Source organism: Doryrhamphus excisus, chromosome 23 (genome assembly GCF_030265055.1).
Source record: "Doryrhamphus excisus isolate RoL2022-K1 chromosome 23, RoL_Dexc_1.0, whole genome shotgun sequence".
Taxonomy (NCBI): Eukaryota; Metazoa; Chordata; class Actinopteri; order Syngnathiformes; family Syngnathidae; genus Doryrhamphus; species Doryrhamphus excisus.
In genome coordinates, this window is record NC_080488.1 from 1,520,598 (window position 1) to 1,545,103 (window position 24,506).

The window sequence follows — 24,506 nt, forward strand, 5'->3', positions numbered from 1 at the left end:
GGCGGGGGCCTCAAACTAGTGTCCTGCGGGCCACATTTGGCCCGCGGGCAGCATGTTTGAGACCCCTGATTTACAACATATTGCGCAACTGCAGGGTCTCGAGACACATGCTAACTCGCAAACTAGAGAGCTATAGCGACCTAAAAGGTAGCCTTCAAGTTATTTCCTCTAAACTTAACTAGCCAAAAACTTACCACTTCCACACGGATAGGGAGGATAACTATTAACAGTTATTTAACCTTTAACATGAACATGAATCAAACGTAATAATTTTTTCTGGGTACATGATACCATACAGCATCCATATCAAACATTAAACTTTCATATCAAGGCGGGAGCCTCAAACTAGTGTCCTGCGGGCCACATTTGGCCCGCGGGCCGAGTGTTTGAGACCACTGCCTTAAGTTGCTTCCCTCCATGCCACTCTCCATGAACCAAGAGAGCGCTTGCACACTGTTTATTTATTTCAATAAATTAGCCGCCGCCGTTGACGCGTTATTTTTGACAGCCCTAATTTAAATCCAGTTCTTCCATTTGTGGAGGTACCCTGCGGTGATGTTCTAGACATGGCGCTGCAGCGGAACTAAACAAAAGACTTTTTCCACTTCTAAACTGTCAAACACGCCAAATGGAGCTGCTGATATCTGTCAATAAAAGCGTGGGTTTAATGATTGACGGTGGATTTGGACATAGCGTGAATTAACAAAAACGGCGACACACGCCCGTTTTCCCTTCTCTTGGCGACTTCACCTGCATTTGCCACGCCCCCCCCCCCCCCCCGCCCTTTCTCGCCCGCTAACATGAAGTAGAAATACCCCTCACACGCACTCAGTTTAGGAGCCTTAAACATTTAATTGCATTTCACAAATGTAATCTGATAGGGATTAGCCTGCTGTGCGGGACATCTGGCTCCCTTAAGAGGGACCAGGACGGCCCGGTCTTGAAAAAGAGTCGAGGTGGACATGCTCAAGAGGGGCACCTAGTCTTGTTAGGGCCACTTCATTAGGTATCCGATATGAGACAGGTTTACATTTATTCTCATATACAAACCAGTTCTGTTCCTTTTTCATGTTGTAAGTCCAGTTTTAGTGTAAATAGGAACTCATAACTAAATTAATTTCATTGATTTTCTACCGCTTTTTCCTCATGAGGGTCGCGGGGGGGGGGGCTGGAGCCTATCCCACCTGTCTTTGGGCGTGAGGTGGGGTACACCCTGGACTGGTGGCCAGCCAATCACAGGGCACATATAGACAAACAACCATTCACACTCACATTCATACCTATAGACAATTTGGAGTCGCTAATTAACCTAGCATGTTTTTGGAATGTGGGAGGAAACCGGAGTACCCGGAGAAAACCCACGCATGCACGGGGAGAACATGCAAACTCCACACAGAGATGACCAAGGGTGGGGAAAGACGAAATAAGAAGCCAAAAAGTTACCACTTCCACACAAAATGGGAGGAGAACTCATTCATTCATTCATTTTCTACCGCTTATCCTCACAAGGGTCGCGGGGGTGCTGGAGCCTATCCCAGCTGTCTTCGGGCGTGAGGTGGGGTACACCCTGGACTGGTGGCCAGCCAATCACAGGGCACATATAGACAAACAACCATTCACACTCACATTCATACCTATGGACAATTTGGAGTCGCTAATTAACCTAGCATGTTTTTTTTGGAATGTGGGAGGAAACCGGAGTACCCGGAGAAAACCCACGCATGAGATGGCCGAGGGTGGAATTGAACCCTGGTCTCCTAGCTGTGAGGTCTGCGCGCTAACCACTAGACCGCTAAATTAATTTCATCTTCATGCTTATAAATATATTTTTAACTTTAATGAGGTCTTTTTTTTGTTTTGAGATGACAATTTTTGTGACTTTTTTTCTTTTAATATTTTGACTTAAATGTTTAAATGTTTATTTTTCTTTTTGAATTATATTTTTAGGATGTGTTTTGGGTGAATAAAAAAAAAAAAAAAAGCCTTACGCCGCTGATGGCCCCGGGGCCACATGTTTGACACCCCTGCGCAAACATCGACAGTCAGTTTGACAGAGCGCGACCGTGTCGTGTGCTCTCAAGAGGTCGCGGTGGTGTCATGTCGTTCTGTGAGCTCAGCCCGGATTAAGGAGGAGTGCATGAAAGCGAGTTAAATGTGAAGCCCGAAGGAAGTAGAAACATTGCGTGGGTTGCGGGGGAAAGAAAGTCCCTGACTGAGAAAGTGAGAGTGTACCAAGGTGCAGGATGAAGAGGCAAAAAGGAGGAAGCCGTAGGAGATAAATCACGGCACATAACAATACACCCGAGTGTCGGACGGCTTGTTCGGGAGGAGCACACGGGGAAGATGAGGGGCGAGATGAGTGTTTTTTTTTTTTTTGGGGGGGGGGGGGCTGCAGAAGAGAAAGATAAAGGCTACGAGGAACACACAAAAGTCCACTTGGTGTCAGTAACTGTTACATTTGTTCACTTCCTGCTTTCCTAATATAGTTATGTTTTTTTTATTTATTTTTTTTTGTTCAATATTTTGTTTTTTATTTTATTTTATTTTTGTCACGTACCAAAGTAGGAGGTGATATGAGCATCCAATGACATAATGGGTACAATAGTAACCGTCAATATAATCAGTAACTGTTACATTTGTTCACTTCCTGCTTTCCTAATATAGTTATGTTTTTTTTATTTATTTATTTTTTGTTCAATATTTTGTTTTTTATTTTATTTTTGTCACGTACCAAAGTACGAGGTGATATGACCATACAATGACATAATGGGTACCATAGTAACCGTCAATATAATCAGTAACTGTTACATTTGTTCACTTCCTGCTTTCCTAATATAGTTTACTTGAAGCCACCTAAAGAAGACAAAAACTCAGAATGTTTGGTCAGGAATTTGGATTCAGGAATAAGAAAAACCTGAATTTCATTCTCATAGGGTCAATGCATATCTCTGGGGGGGGGGGGGTTGCCATGGTGACTGCACACCCTATAAGGTAGATGAGATATAAGGACGCAACACCCTGAAGGAAATCTCAATTTAGCGCTTTTTCAAAAATGTATGAATTCATGTTTAGTCTTTCGTGGTGGACTACGGTCTACTATTAGTCCAGAAATACTGGACTACATGTCATACATAGTATTTAGTATCTAGCTGTCAGTATTGTTACACTGATGAGACATTACCTTAGATTATATTACCTTAACACCACATGTAGGTATGTCCAATAGGACTCTCCTCCTATTGTGTGTGGAAGTGGTACATCGTAGCTTCTTATTTTTTTTCCCCCCACAGTTTGGAGGCTAATTAGTTAGCTTGGTAGCCTTCACATTAGAGTTGACAATTTGGTGTAGACTAGTGATTGGCGATTACGTATTTCCTGTCTGTATTAATATTATGATTATAAAAACACTTTATTTAAGTAATATTATAATGCATAATAATTATGTTCCACACATTATAAATTACAAGCATAGGAAAATAGTCAATAAGTTTTGAAAAATGTAATTTTGTAAAGTAACGTCATATAAGTGTACCTAATGAAGTGGCTAGCGAGTGTACTGGATTTATAGTGTTTCTGGTTGTGTTTATCTCGAAGCTGGGGGGGGGGGGCTCAATGAGGAGATAACGTAACCTAAAAAAATGCAAACTTGACTTCCTAAGACTTCTATCTCACCCTTCGCTGAGGGCCTTGCTCTTCTCCAGGTCATGAATGACGTTGAGGAGCACCTTGATCTTCTCCTGATTGGACACCAGGTTCTCCTCCACACTCTGCAACTTGTTCTCCAGGCCGCGGGGGGCTCCCGCAGCCCCCGTCAGTAGTCCCGCCGGAGCGCCGTTGCATTGCGCCGTCTTGTGAGTCTTACAAGGCGGCGTGTGCTCGTCTAAGGATTTGCTCTTCTGTTTTGTGTAGTTCTTCAGTCTGGTGTCTTTGGAGGACTTTGGCGCGGGACTGCGTGCCGTCTCTTGGCTGTTTGTGCGGTGAGCTACGAGGCCGGACGGTTTGGAGGAAGTACATTTGGGGGAGTTTTTTGCCGGGAGCGCCGGCGGGCTGCTACATGTTGTCGGATCGGAAGGGTCTGGAGGTTTGAGGTTTGCGGGCTGGTTTTTATCGGGTTTGGGTTTGTGTGTGGAAAGTTCTTCTGTTGTCGTCGTTGTTGTCGTCGGCGTCCTGCTCGGGTGTGTGTGTGTCGTTTGCGTGGCCGAGTCCTTGCAGTGTGTGAACTCGGCAGAACGCGGCCTCGCCTGCTGATGCTTTGTCTTCTTCTGAGGAGGTGCCGCGCCCGTTTTTGGTATTGTGTGGGCCAACTGCGGGATTTGACTGTTTTTCACCGATGTCTCCGGGTTTTTGCCGTCTAACGTATAGTCCTTTTTGGAGTGGTTCTGGACCGCACCCTGCTTCCACACCGGGTGGGGTAAAGTCTGGCTGGATGATATCGGGGGTGCAGGCCTCCTCCGACAGGCGCCCGTGCACTGGGTGAGCTGCGATCGCCGCCGTCCGCACGTTCCGCAAAGCTGCGGCGAGGAGGCGGTGACCATGCGACAGGGCCGAGGCGGCGTAGCGTGGACGGTCGTGGAAACGTTCCCCGTTTTCACCGCCGCACGGTGTCGCTCCCCACGTAGAGATTGAACTCTTCTCTTCTCTTGGGTTTCATCCTTGACGTCCGGGGCTTCGCTGCAGACCCCCCCCAGCATGTCCGAGCCCACCACGCTGCCATTCGTGTACCTCGATAGCCTTTTCCCGCTCGATTCCTTCGAATTTGTCCGTATCGCTTTTATCTGGCAGTAAACGCCGCCGCCGGAACCTTGTGACCCCATGTCATCCTGCGTCAGGTTGTTGATTTCGTTCTGAGACGTCTCCTTGGAGAGCAGAAGACCGTTGCTGTCACTGGAGATCACTCCCCCCGCCTCCGTTGCGCTCGTTGCCGCGGCGACGGCGGCGAGGACTCGCTTTGGGTTGCCCGCTTGCCCGACGTGTCTTTTGATGCACGGGAGAGTCCGCAATCCCGGAGACGTCTGCACCCCGACGCTGCACAGCTGACCCCATCGCCCCACCGCCAGTGGAACCCCCAGTGCGGGCACCGGATTAGTCGGGTTGGCCACCCTCCTGCCCATGCTCCCCGGCGGGTCGGCTCAGCCCCCTGAGGAGCTGAAGGGGTACGGGTCAACCTGGGACATCTGTCGGAGTCAGCGGGATTACATCCGGTGGAATGTGTCCGTGAAGTCGGAATACCGCAGCTTGGGACTCAATAGCCAATACGGATCCCAGCGCTCATCGCTTCTCCGGGAATGATCCCATTAGTAGTTAGCGACTTGTCCCGGTTTCTGACCAACGGCCCGCAGATGATGACTTGGCTCCACGCTTTGCATCTGTGGAGACAAAAAGAGAGCGAATAAACCACCGGACCGAAAATGGAGATGCAGACCAGATGCTGACACCATCTGAAAGCCTCCAGCGTGGCCTCGGTGCCCGCTGGGGCCCTGATCAATAAAACTCCATCAAGCTCTTATTAGATCAGCGGGCGGGTGGCGCACACAGATCGTAGTCTCCTGCAGGAACTGAATAGACTCCAGATATTTTCAAACTAATGGCGTACGTCTCCGTGGAGCGGAGTAGATCACATGTTGAACTCCCACACACCGCGGGGGGGGCGACGCGGTGGCTTAGTCGGGCTGCCGGCACATTTAACTGAAGGAATATTGATCCCATTTCTACGGATGTTTCCTCAAGTCTTTGTTTGCTGTTTCTTTCATCTCCATCCGCTGCGGCCTTGCAACCCTTGTTGCAAAGTATTGATTGCTTTTTGCTATTGATCAGTTATGCATTCGTTGGCCACTTCATTAGGTACGTCTGCACAATGTTTGACGGTAATAAATAACATTAGTTATCATTCAAAACATCAACCAGATCATATCGGGACTGCTAACAAGCGCATTTAAATCCCATGCATTTATAGCCACTTATAGGTGCTACAATTTCAGTATGTATTATGTATTATGAATACATAATTTGTTTTTTTATGGTAAGTGAAAAACATTTTATAGCATTAGTGCAGGGGTAAAGAGCTTGTGTGTGTGTGTGTGCGGCTAATAGTAATTTTGCTTTATTTAAGCTTTATTTAGTTTTATGATACACATCTTGTTATACTTCTTTGACCGTTAAAATGTTAAAAAAATTAATTCACAGTTGTCCTTTGCTACTTCCTCACTCTATCGTGGTTTTTTTCATAATTTTTTAATACTCCGGTTTCCTCCCACATTCCAAAAACATGCTAGGTTAATTAGCGACTCCAAATTGTCCATAGGTATGAATGTGAGTGTGAATGGTTGTTTGTCTATATGTGCCCTGTGATTGGCTGACCCCCGCCTCTCGCCCAAAGACAGCTGGGATAGGCTCCAGCACCCCCTGCGACCCTCGTGATGAAAAGCGGTAGAAAATGAATGAATTTTTTAATACATGATTTCCGTTTTGGGGTTGACTATGGCATATTGTTAGTCCAAAATATAAAAGATGTCGGCGGAAATACACTTATCGCGGTCGGCTCTGGAACCAATCACCCACGACAAACGACGGACAAAGAACGACTGTACTTTATATAAATTTTCGGTAAAAATGTTTGAACTTGTTACACCTCCAACGTTTTGCTTTGCTTTGGATTTTCGAGCGTGCTCGGATGTGATAAAACGGCGCCAACAAAGAGTGTTTTAAAGAGTTGATGCCGTGTCACATCCACAACTCAAAGGTGTCACTCATGACAAACGCAACTCCGGAATGTCGCATCCTGGCGTGAGTCGGGATCAGTCAAAGGCTCCCAACTTCAGTGACGTTGCCGCCGTGTCTATAAATATCTCGACGGTGCGCTTATGGCTACGTGGCTCAGGGACCGCGGCGTCGCCTTGTCATAATTAACACACTTTAGGAAGGTCGCCATGGTAACCTTGGCTCCGGAATACCCCAACGGGTCTTGACCTCTTATTTACTCGTCACACCACGCCATCAGACGGAAGAGAAGAGGAAAACAAATTGCTGATAGTGGTTTTTCCCGATCCAGCCAGACAATGTTTACGTATGCGATTATGAGAGTGCTGACAACAGATGTGCCTGCATATTTTACAGCGTGCGCGGTGCGCGGTGCGCTGTGTGCGGTGCGCTGTTTGCTGTGGGATTCAGACGGAGTCAATTGAAGGCAAACTCTCTCTTCATCTAATTTCCCATGTTTTGTTTCTCCGAGCGAAAGCGGCGCTAGATACAAAAATCAGCAGCTGTTGAAATACAAATGAATATATGTCAACACAATCGTTTGTTTGGACTTGCTACAGTGCAGCTAAAATCGTATGGGCGTTCAGGCCACAATATTAGGCACACTTGCGCAATCTTTTCGGCTGCGGTACAGAAAATGCCATGTGGATCCAAACGGATCTGATTGCCTTTTTTAGCATCCGGTCTAGACGCTGGTTACATTTAACCTGTGCATGACAAGTTTTGCACGGCTTATATCGAAGTGTCAAAAGTGTGTTTTTTTGTTTTTTTTGGGGGGGGGGGGGGTTGCGAATATTGGACCGAAATCAATATCGGATCAGAACATCCATAGTCTGTAGCCTACTGTTGTCAAACGTCTGTGCCACCACGGCAAACCTGTGCATGACAAGTTTTGCACGGCTTATATCGAAGTGTCAAAAGTGTGTTTTTTTGGGGGGGGTTGCAAATATTGGACCGAAATCAATATCGGATCAGAACATCCATAGTCTGTAGCCTACTGTTGTCAAACATCTGTGCCACCACGGCAAACCTGTGCATGGCAAGTTTTGCACGGCTTATATCGAAGTGTCAAAAGTGTTTTTTTTTGGGGGGGGTTGCAAATATTGGATCGAAATCAATATCGGATCAGAACATCCATAGTCTGTAGCCTACTGTTGTCAAACGTCTGTGCCACCACGGCAAACCTGTGCATGGCAAGTTTTGCACGGCTTATATCGAAGTGTCAAAAGTGTGTTTTTTTTGGGGGGGGGTTGCGAATATTGGACCGAAATCAATATCGGATCAGAACATCCATAGTCTGTAGCCTACTGTTGTCAAACGTCTGTGCCACCACGGCAAACCTGTGCATGACAAGTTTTGCACGGTGTCAAAAGTGTGTTTTTTTTGGGGGGGTGCGAATATTGGACCGAAATCAATATCGGATCAGAACATCCATAGTCTTTAGCCTACTGTTGTCAAACGTCTGTGCCACCACCGCAAACCTGTGCATGGCAAGTTTTGCACGGCTTATATCAAAGTGTCAATTTATTTTTATTTTTTTGCGGATATTGGTCTGAAATCAATATCGAATCAGAACATCCCTAGTTTGTAGCCTAGTGTTGAGATTTTGCACTTTATTTTACAGCCCTTGAACACACCATAGTTGTTGTGAGAGTGAAACTTCTATGACGTCTACACCAGGACTCCCATTTGAGTCCCATTTGACGATAAGTTCATTACACATAACCACGTGTCCTTTGGTTTAGCTAGCATAAATAAAAGAACACGTGAAGCTACGTTATCTTGTTTTGTTGTGTTACTAAGTTCTAACCTAAATCCAAAATAGGCGTCTGGTGTGAATTCAAGGTTATATTTGTATTTTAGTATAATTAAGTAGCCAATTATATGCATGGGAATGTGTACTTTTGGACTCATTCCGTGGAATCATTAACTGCCTCTATTTTTATCTGTTTATATATCTTTAGAACGCACGTCTGCATTGATAACCGAGGCGTCAATGTGTTTGTGAGAAACTCGGTACTTTTGTGTGCATCGGTTCCGGATTAGAAGACACAAAGTGATTTTCTTCGTGCTGTGTTCAAGTGCAAGTTTTCCAACTAATTGAATTCCCGGCCATGCGAACAGATAAGGCGTTTGTCGCCGCTCGTGTTTTCCTGCTCATCGCTCGCTTTTCCACATTTGTGTCACGCCGTATTTCGATTGGCGCTCTGATCCTCTCATCTCTTAGTATTGCAACCGCATTGCCAATCTCCGACGGTGAAAAATGAGCACGAAGGGGGAGGGGATGGCGTTCTTGCCGGGGTGGGGCGAGCGATGATGACGAGGAGGTGACAAATGAGCAAAGCGGGTGTAACGGCACAGCGCAGGGAGGCGCAAAGACATGTTGAACGGGCGTAACATATGAATGCAAGGGGGATGGGACGGGATGGGAGTAATGTCCGCCTGTCAGACGGAGAGATGGGAAAACAATTTCTCCTCCCAAGTTGAAATCTCCAAAAGTGCTGGAAAGATTTGTTTAAAGAATAAATGACAACAGACAGGAGACGCTGGGATAAATAAAAGAATGCAAATATGCTGTAATCAATACGCACTGCAAGTATGCTCGGGCATCTGTCACTACACACACACACACACACACACACACACACACACACATATACACACATACACACATACTGTAACCTTTAAACACTACACAGAGTTTAGAAAGCGTCTTTTTTTACAGAAATCTGTTCTGCATGCTGTGAATTTAATTTGCCAGTTGTGCTGCTCAACAATTGTGCACAAAGCAGGCGCCCCCGAGGGCCTCGTGTGTGCGTTTGTGTGTGTGTGTGTTTGTGCGTGTATGTGTGTATATAAGAACATTTAGGAATGCATGTGCACACAGTCTTCTGTGCTAACCGCTCCTGCAAATCATGTCCCATGTCGTTTCAAGGTGAGGCTCGTTTTTCAACAGGCGATTGACGCCGTCCCTGCGTACGTGCGTGTGTACATGCGTACGTGTGTGTGTGTGTGTGTGTGTGATGGAGACTCGCATTAGTGCTTTGTAATTACACCCCACCCTCACCCAGTCACCTCCAGAAGACGGTAAACACTTTATGAGTCCATTACATTCGCTGTTGTGTCATTTTTGTCACTCCAAAACAAAACGTTATTGTGAGTGTATAGATTTTTTATATTTTTATTATATTTTATATATATATAAAATATATATTATATTATATTATATTTATTTATTTATTTTATTTTTTATATATTTTTTATATTTTTATTATATTTTATATATATACAAAATATATATTATATTATATTTATTTATTTTATTTTTTATATATTTTTTATATTTTAATTTTATATATTTTTTATATTTTAATTTTATATATTTTTTATATTTTAATTTTATATATTTTTTATATTTTATTTTTATATATTTTTTATATTTCATTTTTATATATTTTTTTATATCATATTTTATTATATTATATTTTTATTTATTATATTATTATTATCATCTCGTTATCATCCTTCAAGTCGGCACATGATCCAATACTTCTAAACATCAATGACTGTTAATAACAGCACTTTTAAAGGTACCCCCCCCCCCCCCCCCCCATTGGTAGAACCAAATAGGGCCCGCATCAGACTGCATCCATATAAGCCTGCGACGCTCCCCCAAGAGCTTTTTTTTTTCTTGTTGTTTGCACTTTTCTAAAAAGCCAACAAGCACAAAACCAACACCGAAAGGTCATTTTGACGGCAACGGTTTGCAAATACATACAATGGCGTACAATATCTGATATGAAAATAGCAATTATTTCATTTATTAACACCACCTGTGGCAAAGAAACAGGAGTTTTTTATGCTGAATATATTCATATACTGTTTATATACTCCCTCAACTAAACAGATTGCAAATATTCTTTCATTCATAATTCATAATATCTGTATTATGATACAAACGTTATTTATTCCAAGGTTATCCGGGGTTCTTTTTACGAGCTGGGGGTCAGTTGGGGCGGGCGCCATCTTCATGCAACCTTGAAGAGGAGGTGTCAAACTCGTTTTTACCCTCCGAGGGTCGGAACCATATCTATCTATAATCAAACGTTTTCATTATGTACAAACAAACAAATGATTGACATAGAAAGAAGAATTTTCGGTATACAACTATTGTTGAATTTATTATCGATGTTTTACTTCATGTACAGTAAAGTACAGTATCTGTGACTTGTTCTGGTTAAAGCGCAGCCTGTAAGCTAGCTGGAATTGAGTATATTTGAGTGTCAGCAGCAGGGGTGTAGCTTAGAGAGTGGCCGACAGCAGCTCCTGTGGGAATGTTCAATGCATATGTGGTATCTGCTTGTTAAGGAAGCCATTAAAATGCATCGTGGTAGTACTCTTATTACATCTACTCCTATGTACTCCATGCTAAAATCGTATTTATGTGTAAGTAAGATTATTTATTATGTCTACTTCCTGTCCACATGGCTCTTATAAAAGAAAAAAATGTATTTTATTAACCTTGATAAACGAGGGATGACCGTATCCATTAAATGGTGTGAAGTACTTATGAAAGTACTGACAGGGTTTTACTTCTGTTTATTACCACCCCCCCGCTCGATTGTATTCATTTCTGCTGAGAAATATTTTTTCCCGCGCATGTAGACCTTCTGCATGGTAAATTATTAAGAAAAAAATCGTTTTGTGCTTTTCAAGTCACAAAAGTCTAAGGTGTCACATTGTGACATTTATGCTTGCACCTCCACGAAAAAAATAAGCACCAGCAATATTTTGTACTTTAATTGGACGCCAGTGTAATTTTAAGGGACAATGCACTTTAATCAGCCTCTCCGCTGAAGAGCCAGATGTCACAAAAAGCTAATCTCCGAAAATCGTGCAAAAGACAAACATGTCAGCCAGGCCGGCCTAATTAAAGGCGAAAAGTTCTCACTGAAGCATCACGTGGAGGAACCAGAAGGAACAATTTTCTTTATTAAAAAAAAAAGCCAGCAGGCAAACGCTAACATACTCGGAATTCATTTCATTAATATCAAAAGTCATTTGAGTATTCACGCTGCATTTACGTTCCAATCTAGCTCACCGTCTTTGTTGTACTACTGACAGTGAAATCGGCTTCTCCCAGGTTGGCGTCCTTTGGTTGGGTTCTTTTTAGTCGTCTACTTCAGCGTGAGAAGGATGATGGCTGACTGATTCAACCTGATCAAGGTATCAACTATTCCTGCCTGTACTGTACGTACTTGTAATATTTATGTGGTATTATGGAATAATATAACAGGCTTCATCGAGTGATGGTACTCGAACAGAGAACAATAGTCTGCAACGGTGGGTAAGAGAAAAACTGACCCATTTAGGTTTAGTTTTATCCACAATGTAGTGGCAGCTAGGCGTAGCGCGGTTGGGAACGCTCGATGAAGCGTCGAAACCTGACGTTATTCACCGCCACATGTGCTAGCGCTCTTCGGTTGTAGCTAAGGACTTCTTCTGTCCCGTGTGACGCTGCTTCATATACGGGATATCAAACCTCTGTGCCACCACGGCAAACCTGTGCATGACAAGGTTTACACGCCTTATATGTGTCTTTATAAATGTGGCTTATAAAGTGTCAAAATATTCCAATATCGTTTTTTTGTTTGTTTTTTTTTTTGCGGATATTGGACCGATCGGATCAGAACATCCCTAGTCTGTAGCCTAGTGTTGAGATTTTGCACTTTATTTTACAGCCCTTGAACACACCATAGTTGCTGTGAGAACTCTGAAACTTCTATAACGTCTATACTCGCATATCAACGCTGCTTCATATACGTGATATCAAACCTCTGTGCCGCCACCGCAAACCTGTGCATGACAAGTTTTGCACGGCTTATATCGAAGTGTCAAAAGTGTGTTTTTTTTGGGAGGGGGGGGTTGCGGATATTGAACCGAAATCAATATCGGATCAGAACATCCATAGTCTGTAGCCTACTGTTGTCAAACCTCTGTGCCACCACGGCTAACCTGTGCATGACAAGTTTTGCACGGCTTATATCAAAGTGTCAAAATAGTCCAATGTTTTTTTTGGGGGGGTTTTGCGGATATTGGACCGAAATCAATATCGGATCAGAACATCCCTAGTCTGTAGCCTACTGTTGTCAAACCTCTGTGCCACCACCGCAAACCTGTGCATGACAAGTTTTGCACGGCTTATATCGAAGTGTCAAAATAGTCCAATGATTTTTTTTTTGTTTTGTTTTGCGCATATTGGACCGAAATCAATATCGGATCACATCATCCCTAGTCTGTTGCCTAGTGTTGAGATTTTGTACTTTATTTTACGGTCCTTGAACACACCATAGTTGCTGTGAGAGTGAAACTTCTATGATGTCTATACCAGGACTCCCATATCAACGCTGCTTCATGTACGTGATATCAAACCTCTGTGCCACCACAGCAAACCTGTGCATGACAAGTTTTGCACGGCTTATATCAAAAAATATTCCAATATCGTTTTTTGTTTTTTTTTGGCGAATATTGGACCGATATCATTTCCTCCTCACCTTTTCATGCACTCTAAAAGTCCTTAATCAAACCAAAAATGTTTCCATGCAACGTCCAGAAAGTACAGCCTGATTTATGAAGAGGAATTCATAATGACACGCAGGGAAGGAAAAAGTATGTTTTCATTTTGCGAGCCATTAGCTACCTGTACAAGCAGAGAAAGGGGGGAAATATTTAAGGGGTGCAAATTATTGACAAATCCATTTTACCGCTTGAATTGATTTGTGGCGCCCGTTGGCTGGACTGTGACTAAGACTGCGACTCGCCATCCGAGATTTCAGCTGGTGTCACCTCATCTCTTTACGGCTCTTTCTATCACCTGACCACACTCGCCGTTACTCTCTCCACCCCGCTCGCCCACTCCGTCATCTTGTCATCGCTCGGACGTATCACTCATCCTGTCTGCGTGTCGCCTCCAACCTCTCCATCACGGACATTACTTAGCGCCCTCCTCTTCAACCCACGTACGGGAGAAAATAAAGTACCGTGGAAACTTCATTCGTTTTCTACCGCTTATCCTCACGAGGGTCGCGGGGGTGCTGGAGCCTATCCCGGCTGTCTTCAGGGCCAGAGGCGGAGTACACCCAGCCAATCACAAGGCACATATAGACAAACAACCATTCACACTCACATTCATACCTATGGACAATTTGGAGTCGCTAATTAACCTAGCATGTTTTTAGAATGTGGGAGGAAACCATAGTACCCGGAGAAAACCCACGCATGCACGGGAGGAACATGCGAACTCCACACAGAGATGGCCGAGGGTGGGGAAAGACAAAATAAGAAGCCAAAGAGTTACCACTTCCACACAAAATAGGAGGAGAAGTCATTCATTCATTTTCTACTGTGGGGGTTGTTGGGGGTGCTGGAGCCTATCCCAGCTGTCTTTGGGCGAGAGGCGGGGTACACCCTGGACTGGTGGCCAGCCAATCACAGGGCACTTATAGACAAACAACCATTCACACTCACATTCATACCTATGGACAATTTGGAGTCGCTAATACCGTTTTTTTGGAGTACCCGTAGAAAACCCACGCATGCACGGGGAGAACATTCAAATTCCACACAGACATGGAGGAGGGTGGGATCGAACTCGGGTCTCCTTGCCGTGAGGTCTGCGCACTAACCACTCGATCACCGTGCAGCCCCAGCGTGACTCAGTCTCAACTAATTTGCAGTCCAAAGAAGAGCATAGACAGTTATTTCCAAAGTGTGGGCCGCGGCCCCCTGGTGGGTCGTAGTGGTTACTACAGGTGGGCCACACGAGGACATTAAAAATATGATTCTTTGATTTTTGCAAATATTATTTTTAAATTATTTAAAGCCACTGTGGAAACTTGAAGAGTTGAATTCCGTAAAATTCAGAATTTGTATACAATTGAAATATCATAATGCAAAGAGCGTTAGCATAATTTTTTAGCACAATTTTTTAGCATAATTTGTGTTTTGTTGTTATTTTCTGGACTTGGTAAATAGTCAAATATCACCATGTTACTTGTTACCAAATATAGGGTGAACTTCTTTTTACACTTGTGTGCCATTTAGGGCAGTAAAAGTATTATACAAGGAGCAGTTTGACCCTGGAACAGACTATTAAAATGTGCATCATTTCCTCCAGGAACGCCAAAACCAATTAAGGCCGTCTGAGCTTCCACGGTGCATTACGGTAGCGTTAGTCGTACAGCGCCCGGCGTCTACCCTTGACACCATTTTGCAGCGGAAAAAAAAAAAAAAAAGTCCAAAGCGCTACCTTGAGGTCCAGTAATTAGCCCCCCAGGGCCACGCCAGTGTGGAGTGCACGGAAGTTAAAGCCCTCCCACGCTAAAACCCCCTGAACACTCGTCGTCCTGACTTTCAAAGTTCCACGCCGTTCCACGCCGTCCCCCCCCCCCCCCCCCCCCCCCCCCCCCCCCCCCCGGCCGCAGCACAGGGCCGGCATTAGCGCACGAGAGAAGGGCTATCGCCCGGCAGTGTAATCCCGTGTTAGAGCGATTGGCACATGGGCTTTTAATAGCCATCAGCTGATCCGTCCATTTGCACCCACGCCGAGTGGAGAACATCTGGAGGTGAAAGTGTTTGTGATGTTCCTGTACGAAGCCACGCGACGCTTAGCGCGCTAAACGACGGCCACTTTGTCACGTCTGCGGCAGAGTTTGATGTTCTTTCTTTCTGTCTTTGTGTGGCGCTTTGGTCCTTCTGGACCCGGCATGTGTGCTCACCACACAAATAATAGTCCTGCATTAAAGGATGCAAAGTACCGGCTGAGGACCACAGAGGTTGGAAAATAGTACATTTCATATTTCATACATACTACACACACACACACACACACACACACTTACTTGTTGTGTTCCTGGTCTGATTTACTCCACCTGATTGTCTCCTCTCGGTGTTTGCTCACATCCTAAATAATCCTTTAGTCCTCGGCGGCGAGTCCTTAGCCCTCTGGTTCCCCCCTGGTTCCCGCTCCCCTTCCTTGGCGTTCTGTTGCTCTTGATCCTCGCACGCTTGCAGAGCGCGGTGATCCTCCCTCCCCTCCTCGCTCTCTCGTTCTCTCTCGTCCTCGCTCTTCCTCTCTCTCGACATCTTCCTGCAGTCAGCACTGTCCCTTGCATGCGTTTAGCCCCCAATCCTGCGTGCCAGTGAGCCATTGGGTGGTCCTATAGGTTGACGTATGGTAATGGTAATGGTAATGGTAATGGTAATGGTTTAATTACATTTGAACATGCATCAGATTACAATTCAGTGCATCCCATAATCAGTTCCCAGTTCCACATGTCCAAAAGGAGTAGGAAGAAGCAAAAAAAATCCTACCCCTCCATCTGGTACTTTTACAATCAGTAACTGTTACATTTGTTCACTTCCTGCTTTCCATAATACAGTTTTTTGGGTTTTTTTTTAATACCCTGGACTGATCGCCAGCCAATCACAGGGCACATATAGACAAACAACCATTCACACTCACATTCATACCTATGGACAATTTGGAGTCGCTAATTAACCTAGCATGTTTTTGGAATGTGGGAGGAAACCGGAGTACCCGGAGAAAACCCACGCATGCACGGGGAGAACATGCAAACTCCACACAGAGATGGCCGACAAAATAAGAAGTCAAAAAGTTACCACTTCCACACAAAATAGGAGGAGAACTCATTCATTCATTCATTTTGTACCGCTTATCCTCACGAGGGGTTGCGGGGGGTGCTGGAGCCTATCCCAGCTGTCTGGGTACACCCTAGACTGGTCGCCAGCCAATCACAGGGCACATATAGACAAACAACCATTCACACTCACATTCATACCTATGGACAATTTGGAGTCGCTAATTAACCTAGCATGTTTTTTTTTGGAATGTGGGAGGAAACCGGAGTACCCGGAGAAAACCCACGCATGCACGGGGAGAACACGCAAACTCACCTCATGAAGTATTCCACCAAAAAAAAAATTATTTACCAGGTATGATTTCGCAAAAAGCTTCTAAAATATCCTCTTAAAGAGCACGGATGCTAGAGAGGAAGCACTTCCATCCCTCATTTGACTTGGAAGTGTTTGTAGAAGAAGAGTTTGTGGTAACCAAACCAAACATGACACGTGTGAACACACCCTAAAGCACCCCCCCCCCATCTTTAATCCCATGGCATGTGCCCATATATGTGTGTGTGTGTGTGTGTGTGTGTGTGTGTGTGTGTGTGTGTGTGACCCTGGCATGGCTGAGGACCCAGTAAAACATTGGCAGCGTCGACGTTCCTGCAGGCGGGATTAATGCCAGGGCTTGCAACAAACACTAACACGCGCGCACACAAACGAAAGCGCACACTCAGTCGGCCTTCAGTCGCTTTATTTTTATCTCGCTCGTCTCATCTCGGAGTGCACTCCGTCCACTGTCGCCTTTCCCTCCCGCTGTCTCCCGGACCCCCTTTTAAGCCGCTGTCCTCCTTTTTTATTTGCCCCACTTTACCCTCCTTATGTCGGTGTAGGCTTACCTTCCACACAGGAGGTGACAATGAGGGAAATTAGGTTGGAATTAGGAATCATGGATCTGGGAAAACAATATAAAAGACAAAACGTCATGACGCACTCATTCGGATGAGGTGGGGGGTCATTCTCATAAATATCCCAAATACATCCTGGAATTCCAAGCACAGCGTTTTGGCCTCGCCCGCCAACGCCATCTGGACCGCCGTTTTCATCACATCAAAAATCCCACCCATCAGATTACGCACAATAAAGCTGTCGCTGGATCATACGTGACGCCACAGTGCAGATTAAAAGCGACGCAAACACCCCCCCCCCCCCCCCCCCTGAAAGTTTGCTGGGAATGTTGCTGGAGGCCGTTCCTCCAATAAGGATTTGCCTCATTTATTTCTGACTTTTTTCGATGTTGTTGTCTGACAAGAAAGCTCGCCGGTGGTTAAATACTCCGAACGGACTCTAACAGTTCCCGACTCCTCTTCGCCACGCCTCACTTCTTCATTTGGGGATAATCCCTGGGAATAATTCTCTTTTTTTTTATAGCTAACCAATGTTTATTATTACCATGTTAATGTTTGTGATTGGCTTTTGGTATATTATATTTAGCTTTATTTTTGGTAATGGTTTAATTTCATTTGAACATGCATCAGATTACAATTGAATGCATCACATAATCAGTTCCCAGTTCCACATGTCCAAAAGGAGTAGGAAGAAGCAAAGCTTATTAAATCCTACCCCTCCATTTGGTACTTTTACAATCAGTAATTGTTACATTTGTTCACCTCCTGCTTTCCTAATATAGTTTAAGTTGGGTTTTTTGTTTGTTTTTGTTCGTTTTATTTTTTAATTTTATAACATTTAAATTGTTTTATTTTTTAATTTAATTTTTTTAAATTTTATTTTAATTTTTACTACTATTTTTATTTTATTTTTTTTGTACTCCGGTTTCCTCCCACATTCCAAAAACATGCTATGTTAATTGGTAATGGTAGTTCCCAGTTCCACATGTCCAAAAGGAGTAGGAAGAAGCAAAGCTTATTAAATCCTACCCCTCCATCTGGTACTTTTACAATCAGTAACTGTTACATTTGTTCACTTCCTGCTTTCCATAATACAGTTTAAGGTTTTTTTTATTCTTCTATTCATGTTTTTTTTTTTTAAATAGGACTGGTATTACTATAAAAAAACAAAACAGTTTTGATAAATTTTCTTGAAATACGACTTTATTGCCATAACAATAGCTCATATTTCAATGGTATTCTTGTATATTCACTTTATACTTTTAATAATATTTCACTTTCATATCTCACTTTCATAGCATGACAATAAGGAAGATGCAAAGCTAGTACGCTAAATCACGTCACTTGGCGCCATCAATGGCACCGCACCACGTGGCACGAGTCGCCGCCGCCGGTCAATCAAATACTCTTAATACGCTGACTTGTGGCGGACGGCTCAAGCTATCAGTCACACAGAGTTAATATTTTTTCATATCATTTATTTTATGACAACCGATTGGTAAGTGAGAAATGACGGCTTGAGGACACGGTGCTCAGTCGTCGGGAACAGATGGCACCCGCGTGCACACAACAAGTATAATTACACATACTACAACACACACACACACACACACACACACACACCAAGCGCCTGCATCAGCTCCCAGGTGATGACAAAGTGTGTGTGTGTGTGTGTGTGTGTGTGTGTGTGTGTGTGTGTGTGTGTGTGTGAAAGAGGAAGAGCAGGTTCCGACACGAGTTCCCGGTCTTGCGAGGGTATTACCAAGAACTGCTGCAGGCTTCCAGCGACTCTTGATGTTCTATTATTTTTAATGATGAAAAATCACAGAAGTGAGCAGCATAATGACTACTCGGTTGGGGGGGGGGCGGGTGTCAAACTCCAAACCCGGGGGCAAGATTCGTCCCACCATATTGTTTTATGCAGCCTGCGAAAACCTTTTGTTATTTTATATATATATTTTTTTACAATATTTTATTATATATTTATTGTTATTGTTATTTATTAGAATTCATTTGTTCAATTGAATGACAATTTGTTGGTATATGTATCCTAATAATCATAAAATGTGTAAATAAAATACAATTCATCATTAACTGAACTATTATCCATGTCAGTACCTGTAAAACACCAAAGAGTGTTTACTTTATACCGTGATTAACTTATTTACATTATTTATGAACATTAATAAAAAAAAAAAACTTAAACTGTATTATGGAAAGCAGGAAGTGAACAAATGTAACAGTTAGTGATTGTAAAAGTACCAGATGGAGGGGTAGGATTTAATAAGCTTTGCTTCTTCCTACTCCTTTTGGACATGTGGAACTGGGAACTGATTATGGGATGCACTCAATTGTAATCTGATGCATGTTCAAATGAAATAAAACCATTACCATTACCATTACCATCTACTTTTACTTCAAAGTTTACTATGTTAAAATGATACTTAAAACATGTGCAGTACAGGATATAATTACATAATAATATAGTAAGAACTCTGGAACGGATTTATTGACTCTACATTACAGTCGTTTTTTTAGCATAATTAGAGCCCTGTAGACATGAAATAACACCCCTATAGTGACCTTTACACTTCAGTTATTCTTTGTTTACACCACATTGCAACTCTTAAGCTGAAGGTACACTGTACTTCATTTCTTGTGGGGAAATACTATTTGGTTGTAATTCATGAGGCTAACAAATTAATGAAATTATTGGGGCTAAATGCGATAAAAGTATTTGTTTTGACGATTTTATGTAGCTGTCCTGAAGTAGGCAAGGTCACATGACGCGACAACTGCATCCGTCGGGTCGGGTCAGCGTTTGCCCTCCATCTTTTATTTAAGTGTTATATTAAATACCAGCCCCCGGTTCTTGGGTGTACTTTCCCAATTAAAAACCTAATGGCTGGGATTAATCATTTTTAATTGCATCATTCCTAAGTAACCGTTTCCCTCCCCCCCTGCTTGTTGACGACATAAATGGACCGCGCCACTTTTAAGAGAATGGTATATTCTTCCTTGATTCGGTCACAAAGGGCTTGGGTAAAAGAAGCGCAAACACGTGAATGTCATGCTTTGGCAGGTTCATTATCTGGTGATGGCGGACGATAATGGCCGCCGATGTATTATGTACAAGGAGAGACGTGAAGGGAAATTAAAGGAGCGAGAAGGAGGAGAAGGAGGATGAGGAGGAGGTAGTAGGGGACAAATCCCAGGACTCGCCAGTTCCCCAGCATCTGTGTCCTGTTTTGTCGCTAATCTGCTCACTGTTGCATAAGACCACACACACACACACACACACACACACACACACACATAGGAGATAATATATTCCGAGATGAGCATGAAAGCAATGTAAACATGCCTTCATGTGCACACGTGTGTTTCCGTGTTAAAATTGAGAACATACATGGACCCTTTCTGCAGACGTACGCCAAAACGAGGTCATGTGACCTGCTGTGTTTTTTCTCTGTGTCATTTTTTTAGCAATGATATCAGACGACTTTGCGTTTTGGGAATATTCAACTTCATAAACGTTGCATCACCTGCATACACTCCGGAGCGTTCATTCCGATTCATGCAGCTTTCCTTTTTTTTTTTTCCCGAAGAAGTGTTTCCTGAGCAGGGAGTCGGAAAACTGCAAGGTCACTTGTGCTTTTCCTGCACTTGGCGCTAACATGTTGACTAAACGTGTAGCGTATCGTTACTTTTGGGCGATGTTTTGTTTTCTTCTTCCGTCTTTTTGTCCTTGCCAAGGTCTTCCGCCGTGCTGGCTGAGGTTGTGGAAAAGTTTTTTAAAGAATGAATTACTCTTATGTCTATTAATCCCTCTCTCTGGAAGTTATCCGTCTTATTGTAACTGCTTTTTAAACTCCTCTGTTTATAATACAATTCCGTACTTCCCTATTTGGGATCTTAATATGTTTTATTCAAGGTTGTTGAGTATTAAACAGGCTGTGCAATTTACACAAATTATGCTTAATTTAAGGAACCTTGCCGCATTAAAATATTCCCGAGTATAAGAACAGGCACTGCAGTAACTTGTGGTATTCCGTACTGACCTCAATACAGTAGTACTTCATTTTTGTCTTTGAATTTGTTCCAAAGGTCCATTCATTCATTCATTCATTCATTTTCTACCGCTTTTTCCTCACGAGGGTCACGGGGCTGCTGGAGCCTATCCCAGCTGTCTTCGGGCAAGAGGCGGGGTACACCCTGGACTGGTGGCCAGCCAATCACAGGGCACATATAGACAAACAACCATTCACACTCACATTCATACCTATGGAAAATTTGGAGTCGCTAATTAACCTAGCATGTTTTTGGGATGTTGGAGGAAACCGGAGTACCCGGAGAAAACCCACGCATGCACGGGGAGAACATGCAAACTCTACACAGAGATGGCCGAGGTTGGGGAAAGACAAAATAAGAAGCCAAAAAGTTACCACTTCCACACAAAATAGGAGGTGAACTCATTCATTCATTCATTTTCTACCGTGGGGGTTGTGGGGGGTGCTGGAGCCTATCCCAGCTGTCTTCGGGCGAGAGGCGGGGTACACTCTGGACTGGTGGCCAGCCAATCACAGGGCACATATAGACAAACAACCATTCACACTCACATTCATACCTTTTTACCAATTTGGAGTTGCTAATTAACCTAGCATGTTTTTGGAATGTGGGAGGAAACCGGAGTACCCGGAGAAAACCCACGCATGCACGGGAAGAACATGCAAACTCCACACAGAGATGACCGAGGGTGGGGAAAGACAAAATAAGAAGCCAAAAAGTTACCACTTCCACACAAAATAGGAGGAGACCTTATTCATTCATTCTTTTTCTACCGCTTTTCCTCATGAGGGTCGCGGGGGCTGCTGGAGCCTATCCCAGCTGTCTTCGGGCGAGAGGCGGGGTACACCCTGGACTGGTGGCCAGCCAATCACAGGGCACATATAGACAAACAACCATTCACACTCACATTCATACCTATGGAAAATTTGGAGTCGCCAATTAACCTAGCATGTTTTTGGAATTGAACCCTGGTCTCCTAGCTGTGAGGTCTGCGCTCCAAAGATATGTCCAATGATTAGATTATTGATCGTGATTCTCACCTTTATTAAATAGCTGGCAACTGTTTTGGCCCCATGGCAGGTTATGTAACAGTTCATGGTCCCACACTTTGGAGGCTCCACTCACAGTTTTGTACGTCACGTATTGTCGAAAAACCGAGCCAGTGTACAAACGTTATGAATCGGTGGGACGGATGATGTCAGAAAATGAAGAGAATCGAACTTCCTTCCGCCACATGGCATTACGGCGGTATTAGCGCTGCTGTAGAAAAGGTCGTTAAAACAGGAGAACAAGTACCGGATCCTTGTGTCAGCGTTCCGTAATGTTTTTCCTGGAAGCTGCGTCATGTGATGCCTGATGTTTGAATGTGATCAATCCCCGTCTCGATGCTACAAATGACTGGAGCTTTTTTGGAAGCAGCTTTTTTTTGGGGGGGTGTTTGATGTGTAGCGGAGCTGTGCACAAAGCTGATAGAACCCCGCACCTCTTTGTCTGTGTCTCCCACGTAACAGTCCCGGGTGGTGGCCTGCATGACAGCCATCCTCAGTCAGATGGATGGGCGCCATTATTCCGCGTACATAGAAACCTTCACTAGAAGCTCGGATCTGGTGGTAAGTGTCCACGCATGGATGGAATGTCCAAACACGGAGAGGTCTTGACTTCAAGTTTAGAAACTACAAAGGTTGTCCTATAACCTCCCTATATCATGCCATGTGTGTATTTGCCTTTAGACATGAGTAAATTAGCTTAAATGCTAACATGCTAACGGCTACCATGCTAGCACCTAGCAAGAGAGCCTCAATTTTAGAAAGTGCCAAGGTTGTCCTATAACCTCCCTACATCATGCCATGTGTGTATTTGCCTTTAGACATGGGTAAATTAGCTTAAATGCTAACATGCTAACGGCTACCATGCTAGCTCCTAGCAAGACAGCCTCAGGTCCCGAAAAGTTTGGGGCAGTCCCATAGTGTCCCCACATCATGCCACGTGTGTATTTGCCTTTAGACATGGGTAAATTAGCTTAAATGCTAACATGCTAACGGCTACCATGCTAGCTCCTAGCAAGACAGCCTCAGGTCCCGAAAAGTTTGGGGCAGTCCCATAGTGTCCCCACATCATGCCACGTGTGTATTTGCCTTTAGACATGGGTAAATTAGCTTAAATGCTAACATGCTAACGGCTACCATGCTAGCTCCTAGCAAGACAGCCTCAGGTCCCGAAAAGTTTGGGGCAGTCCCATAGTGTCCCCACATCATGCCACGTGTGTATTTGCCTCTAGACATGGGTAAATTAGCTTAAATGCTAACATGCTAACGGCTACCATGCTAGCTCCTAGCAAGACAGCCTCAGGTCCCGAAAAGTTTGGGGCAGTCCCATAGTGTCCCCACATCATGCCACGTGTGTATTTGCCTTTAGACATGGGTAAATTAGCTTAAATGCTAACATGCTAACGGCTACCATGCTAGCTCCTAGCAAGACAGCCTCAGGTCCCGAAAAGTTTGGGGCAGTCCCATAGTGTCCCCACATCATGCCACGTGTGTATTTGCCTTTAGACATGAGTAAATTAGCATAAATGCTAACATGGTGATGTGTTTGATTGCAGGACTTTTTAATGGAGTCTTTCCTGCTTTTTAAAGACCTGATCGGGAAGCATGTGTACCACTCTGATTGGATGGCCATGATCATGGTGCAGAACAGGTACCCCGTTCAATTGATTGACACGCCATTTGTCTGAGTCTTCATCCACTGCTTCTGTTCTTCTGCTTTAGGGTGTTCCTCAGAGCCATCAACACCTACGCTGACACCATGAACCAAAAGTTCCTCAGTCACGATGACTTTGAAGTACAGGTGAGTACAATTTTTTTTTTTTTGTGTGTTTTTATACGTGCATCACAGCATCGTCTTCCTCCCCATCTAGCTGTGGAATAACTACTTCCACTTGGCGGTGGCGTTCATTACCCAGGAGTCGCTGCAGCTGCAACATTTCTCGCCAACAAAGAGGAACAAGATCCTGGCTAAGTGAGAGAAACGCACCCTGCTTCCCTTAGCTGGAATGAAACACGTCTATTTTCGGATGCGCATCGCCCATTAGGTTCCTGCGTGTGAATAGATAATTCAGTCAATTCATGTTCG

General features: G+C 44.0%; 2 protein-coding genes across 2 annotated transcripts in view; one reads left to right on the plus strand and one right to left on the minus strand.

The window, feature by feature from the left end:
• LOC131110163 (INSYN2B protein) overlaps nucleotides 1–15,820 on the minus strand; it is a 28,825-nt gene extending 13,005 nt beyond the window's left edge. Inside the window, exons 1-2 of the mRNA XM_058062959.1 lie at nucleotides 15,657–15,820; nucleotides 3,673–5,366 (exon numbers count right to left, since the gene is read on the minus strand). Coding sequence (XP_057918942.1) covers nucleotides 3,673–5,111 — 1,439 coding nt within the window. The 5' untranslated portion in view covers nucleotides 5,112–5,366; nucleotides 15,657–15,820. The remainder of the gene's footprint in view (nucleotides 1–3,672; nucleotides 5,367–15,656) is intronic.
• Nucleotides 1–24,506, plus strand: part of LOC131110162 (dedicator of cytokinesis protein 2-like) — a 98,437-nt gene that overhangs the window by 56,298 nt on the left and 17,633 nt on the right. The window contains 4 exon segments of the mRNA XM_058062957.1: nucleotides 22,886–22,984; nucleotides 23,977–24,071; nucleotides 24,143–24,221; nucleotides 24,292–24,392. Of these exon segments, the coding sequence (XP_057918940.1) occupies nucleotides 22,886–22,984; nucleotides 23,977–24,071; nucleotides 24,143–24,221; nucleotides 24,292–24,392 (374 nt within the window).